Genomic DNA, 5,451 nt, shown 5'->3' with positions numbered 1-5,451 from the left:
AGAGATTGATTTGTTACTTTACCTATTTATGCATTCATTGGTTGATACTTGTATGTGCCCTGACTGGAGATCGAACCAGCAACCTTTTGGTGCATAGGACGACACTCCCACTAACTGAGCCACACTGGCCTGGGCAAAGCCAACTAACTTTAAAATTCCATAGACCCTTATGACAAAAAGAGCTCTCAGTTTTTCCTGTCTCTCTCTTAAGTTTAAAGTACAAACTTAAAAAGTCAGTATTTAACATACATTTTGGGACTCTCTTAATGTTCTTAAAAGTTGTTTTTTCCACTCTAAAAATAGCCCGTGCTCATTATTGTTTTGAAATTTTATGTTACTAGAAAGTGGGAAGCCACACATGCAGAAACAATCATCATTAGCATTTTGGTCTATTATTTTTTAAATATGTTTTTATTGACTTTAGAAAGAAGAGAGGAAGGGCAAGGGAGAGAATGAGAAATATCTCCAAGAGAAAACTATCGATTGGCTGCCTCCTGCATGCCCCTACTGGGGATCCAGCCCACAGCCTGGGCATCTGCCCTGACTGGGAATCAAACCTGTAAACTCTCAGTGCATGGGACAACTCAACTAACTTGAGCCACACCAGCCAGGACCTTTTTTATTTTATTTTATTTTTTTTAATATATTTTTATTGATTTCAGAGAGGAAGGAGAGGGAGAGAGAGAGAAACAACAATGATGAGAGAGAATCGTTGATTGGCTGCCTCCTGCACGACCCCTACGGGGATCGAGCCTGCAACCCAGACATGTGCCCTGGCCAGGAATCAAACCATGCCCTCCTAGTTCATAGGTCAACACTCACCCACTGAACCACACTGGCTGGGTGCAGATCTTTTTAATATAAATATTAATTGTACCTTATGTACAGCTTTTATCTTTTTTCTTTTTTAGCATTCTTTGTTATAAACGTTGTTAACATTTTTAGTGACTACCAACATTTTGAGTGGGATTACCTAAATTTACTTAACTTTTAAAAAAAATTTTAAATAATTTCTGTACATATACAATCATGTGTTGCTTAACAAAAGGTATACAGTCGGAGAAATTCCCCTTTAGGTGATTTTATAGTTGTGCATACATCAGAGGCTGTATATATAGCCCACTGCATACCTAGGCTATGTGGCATTACCTATTGCTCCTAGGCTATAAGCCTCAGTCTACACCTTGTTACTGCACAAAACAACATGAAATGAAATCAAACACAAGAGAAAATAATGCAGTCAGGAGACAAAATAAGCAAAATGTATGAGGCTGCTGCTGGTATAACAGCATTCTGGTTTACAGCAATTTTTTTTTAAGTATAAAGAGTACACTCTAAAACAATGATTTAAAGTATAGTATAGTTAATACATAAACATAGTCATTTATTATAATTTTCATGTATTATGTATTATACGTAAATCTATGTGCTATACTTTTATATGACTGGCAGTGCAGTAGGTTTGCACCAGCATCTCCACAGACACGAGTAATGCATTGCACTACAACTTTATGACGACTATAATGTCACTACGTGATAGGGATTTTTCAGCTCCATTACAATCTTATGAGACCACCCTTCTATCTGCAGTCTGTTTTTGACCCAAACAACAACTTATGTGGCACATAACTGTACTCCTTTATAGGGTAGTAGATTATACTGTGAAGTAGCTTTTTTAGAACTAGCAATCTGACAGAAAAATTGCATTTTCCTACACTTAGAAAAAGCGCATCATCATGTGTGGTTATGCACATCTGAATTGCTGCAAAACTTCATTTGAAAATCATCCTATATTACCAGAGTTCCAATTGAGTTAGGTAGGCTCTTTGGACTGCTTTACAATTTTTAAGGCAATCTCAAAAAAATACTTGTAGGAATTTTCTGTGGAAAAAAATGGTAACACTAAATCCCTTGTAAATGTTCTCAATGTAATAATTGGTAGCCTGTGTTATTTGATACATTCATAGAGAATGAATTCAACTGTTTATAATACTATTCCACTTTATGATAATGGCATGTTTTTAGGTTCTGAAATAATCTTGAGTATATTTTTAATATATTATTTATTCTTACAATAATTTTAGGTCAACTGGCTATTCTGAGGTGATAGTTGTCGTTGGCGGCTGTGAACGAGTTGGAGGGTTTAATCTTCCATATACTGAGTGCTATGATCCTGTGACAGGAGAATGGAAGTCTTTGGCTAAGCTTCCAGAATTTACCAAATCAGAGTATGCAGTCTGTGCACTAAGGAATGACATTCTTGTTTCAGGTAAATAAAGAATTATTTATAGTAGCTACTCTTAATTTGAACATAGCTTGGCTGTTTTAAATTAAAACAGTGTCACAAAAGAAAACAGTGACACTGGATATGCCCACTTTAGGCAGATCAGTTTGTACAACAAATAAAACCACGATGACTTTTTGCTGTAACTACAGTATGTATGGTCTGAAGTCTGTTAATTAAGTGATCATATTAGCTTTGCAGATTACTAGATTACTGCACATTGAACATACAACAACACATACTTTATTTTGTACAATGGTATGCTTTTTTAAAAAATCTATCATTTTTTAAATGTTTTTTAAAGTAATTCTGGCCCAGCCAAGCATGGTTGAGTGGTTGAGTGCCGACCTAGGAACCAGGAGATCACAGGTCAGGGCATATGCCTGGGTTGCCGGCTCAATCCCCAGTAGAGGGTGTGCAGGAGGCAGCTGATCGATGATTCTCTCTCATCGTGGATGTTCCTCTCTTCTCTTCCTCTCCCTTCCTCTCTGAAATCAATAAGAAATATATTTAAAAATAATAATAATTCTGGTTTTGGGGTGCTTCTGGTTACCAACTCCTAAAATAACAATCTATATACATTTGTAAAGTTCAGAGTCTGCAGTTTATTTTTTGAGGCCTATAATTATTTTATTTTTAAACTATATTGATTTCAGAGAGGAAGGGAGAGGGACAGAGAGATAGAAACATGATGAGAGAGAATCATTGATCAGCTGCCTCCTGGGCACCCCCGACGGGGGATAAAGCCTGCAACCCAAGCATGTGCCCTGACCAGGAATCTAACCGTAACCTCCTGGTTCATAGGTCAACACTCAACCACTGAGCCACGCTAGCCGGGCTGTAATTATTTCTCAAGATAACAATTGGCAGTGTTAAAATCTGTTCTGTAGAACTATTTGCAGTAAGCTTTCAGAGGGTCCTTGTTTTCATTTATTGAACTGAATTCTTAAGTTCTTGTACTGGATGAATAAATCCCGTGTTTTATTATCTTTGCCTTGGGCATAGATCCTTTGGTGATAGATACATATATATTGAATGTGCATTGTTTTGCATTTAAAGGTGGAAGAATCAATGGCCGTGATGTCTGGATTTATAATTCACAGTTAAATATTTGGATCAGAGTTGCTTCTCTAAACAAAGGCAGATGGCGTCACAAAATGGCTGTCCTCCTTGGTAAAGTAAGAGAAACCACTTTTTATCACTATTGCTGGTACATTTCCAAAATAAATACCACAGTTGAATCCTTTATTTTACTCACCCTCTGGGTATTTTGGCTTCAAATTGTATTTCCTTCCATTTCTAACCTCAATAGATAAACTGAAGATATAAACAATTTGACACTGTACTTTTGAATGGATAGTTTGTTCTCTCAATTTGGAATTCGTGACAGTACACCACATTTCTCTTTTCATGCGCCACTGGAGTCTAAATGCCTAAGAAACATGGAAAATAAAGGCGTTGCATCAAGTACAAAAACAAGCCAATGTCTAATCCAAGCAGTTTTTTTCCTTTTACTGACTTTGGCAGTCAGGCAGAGATATATTTATCTAGAGTGATGTTATTTTATCTTTTTATTTGTACAAGTAGGGGCAAAACAAATTTAAAATAAGTGTGAAGATAAACTCACCAACATATTTTAAACTAAACTTGTTATTGACTGCAGCTAATAAGTTTTATAAAAAATATGTAATTTGGTTCTGAACCCTTTGCTGTTCTTAGGAACTAGAGAATCACTTGTGGACTAGTGGTTTCCAAACTTTTAAAAAGCAACTACACCCTCCTTTTTAAAGTTAAATCTAATATAAATTTTATTCCAAGAGCTAACTTGGGTCCTTTAGCTTTTCCCTGCCTTCCTCTCTATCAGCTCTTCCAAAGCCTCCTCAAATTAATAAACAGTCTAAGAAAAAGCAGCATACTTGCTTGCACATGTATTTTTGAATGGTCCCTTAGTACCAGGCTCTCCTGCGGAGATATTTCAGAGCTACCAATGAGAAACCAGAACTGCTCTAATTTGAAACAGAGATGGTACCAGGAACCTTTCCCACCCAGCCTCCCCTCTCCCATGCCCATAGAGGCTTCTAGATAATCTGTCTCTACTGTAGAATACCAGAGCTTCTCGAAGCACATGGAAAGCCACTGTTAATTCCTAAGGATTTTTTTTTAATTCCTAAGGATATTGATCTAGTGTGGTGCTGCTGTCAACAAGGTCAGTGAAATAATGAGGACCTTGAGATAGATGTAATGGAAAGAAAATATTAATAGAATAATTTATAAAACCACTGGCTTGGCAGTACCTACTATATTATATATAGTTTTGGTAGCTATGCCTCAAGAATGACAAAATATTACTAAAAAGGGACTGCTAAAGCGAAAGAGATGAGGTCTAACTAAAAATATTATAATGACTTAGTCAACATACAAAGGTATTAAAAATTATTATTTCTCAAATACTATATATGGATTAATGAACACAAATTTATTTCACAAATATCAGTATACTTGACTTGAAGCTACCCAAAATTTGGAATCACTAAATCAAGAAATAAAAGGAATCCTTTCTACTTTATATAGCAAGTACTCAATCCATGGAAACCATTATGCCTAAAATTTACAATATAGGCTGAATTCAAACCTATAAAATTATTTAAATTTATAAATGTTCTCTGTAAAAGAGCCCTAGAGTGGTTTGGAATATAGAGTCTTAGCACATGAAGGAATCTTAGAGAATACTTACTATAATTTTTAAATTCATAAAGTGGGCCAGCCATTATCACTCAGTGGTTAAGCATCAACCTATGAACCAGGAGGTCACGGTTCCAATTCTGGGTCGGGGCACATACCTGGGTTTTGGGCTCCATCCCTAGTAGGAGCTTGCAGGAGGCAGCCAGTCAATGATTTTCTCTCATCATTGATGTTTCTCTCTCTCTCCTTCTCTCTTCCTCTCTGAAATCAATTTAAAAAATACATATTTTTTTAAATTAATAAAGAAAGTGAATCAAGAAATTAAGCCACTTGCCCAAGGTTATACAGAAAGTGATAAAGGAACAAAAGCTCGGATTTTTCTTAGGCTAGAGGTGTTTTATCTTGTAGGTAGCCCTGGCTGGGTGATAAGATCAATTGGTTAGAGTGTCGTCCTGGTATGCCAAGCCTGTGGGTTTGATTCCCAA

At 36.3% G+C, this 5,451-nt stretch overlaps 1 protein-coding gene across 3 annotated transcripts in view; it reads left to right on the top strand.

The window, feature by feature from the left end:
- Positions 1-5,451, top strand: part of KLHL24 (kelch like family member 24) — a 32,080-nt gene that overhangs the window by 17,141 nt on the left and 9,488 nt on the right. For all 3 annotated transcript variants that reach the window (XM_015566305.1, XM_006767394.2, XM_015566306.1), the window contains 2 exons: positions 2,085-2,269; positions 3,344-3,462. In XM_015566305.1, the coding sequence (XP_015421791.1) occupies positions 2,085-2,269; positions 3,344-3,462 (304 nt within the window). The remainder of the gene's footprint in view (positions 1-2,084; positions 2,270-3,343; positions 3,463-5,451) is intronic.

The sequence above is a fragment of the Myotis davidii genome, unplaced genomic scaffold (genome assembly GCF_000327345.1).
Source record: "Myotis davidii unplaced genomic scaffold, ASM32734v1 scaffold102, whole genome shotgun sequence".
Taxonomy (NCBI): domain Eukaryota; kingdom Metazoa; phylum Chordata; class Mammalia; order Chiroptera; family Vespertilionidae; genus Myotis; species Myotis davidii.
This window is presented reverse-complemented; position numbering and strand designations above follow the sequence as displayed.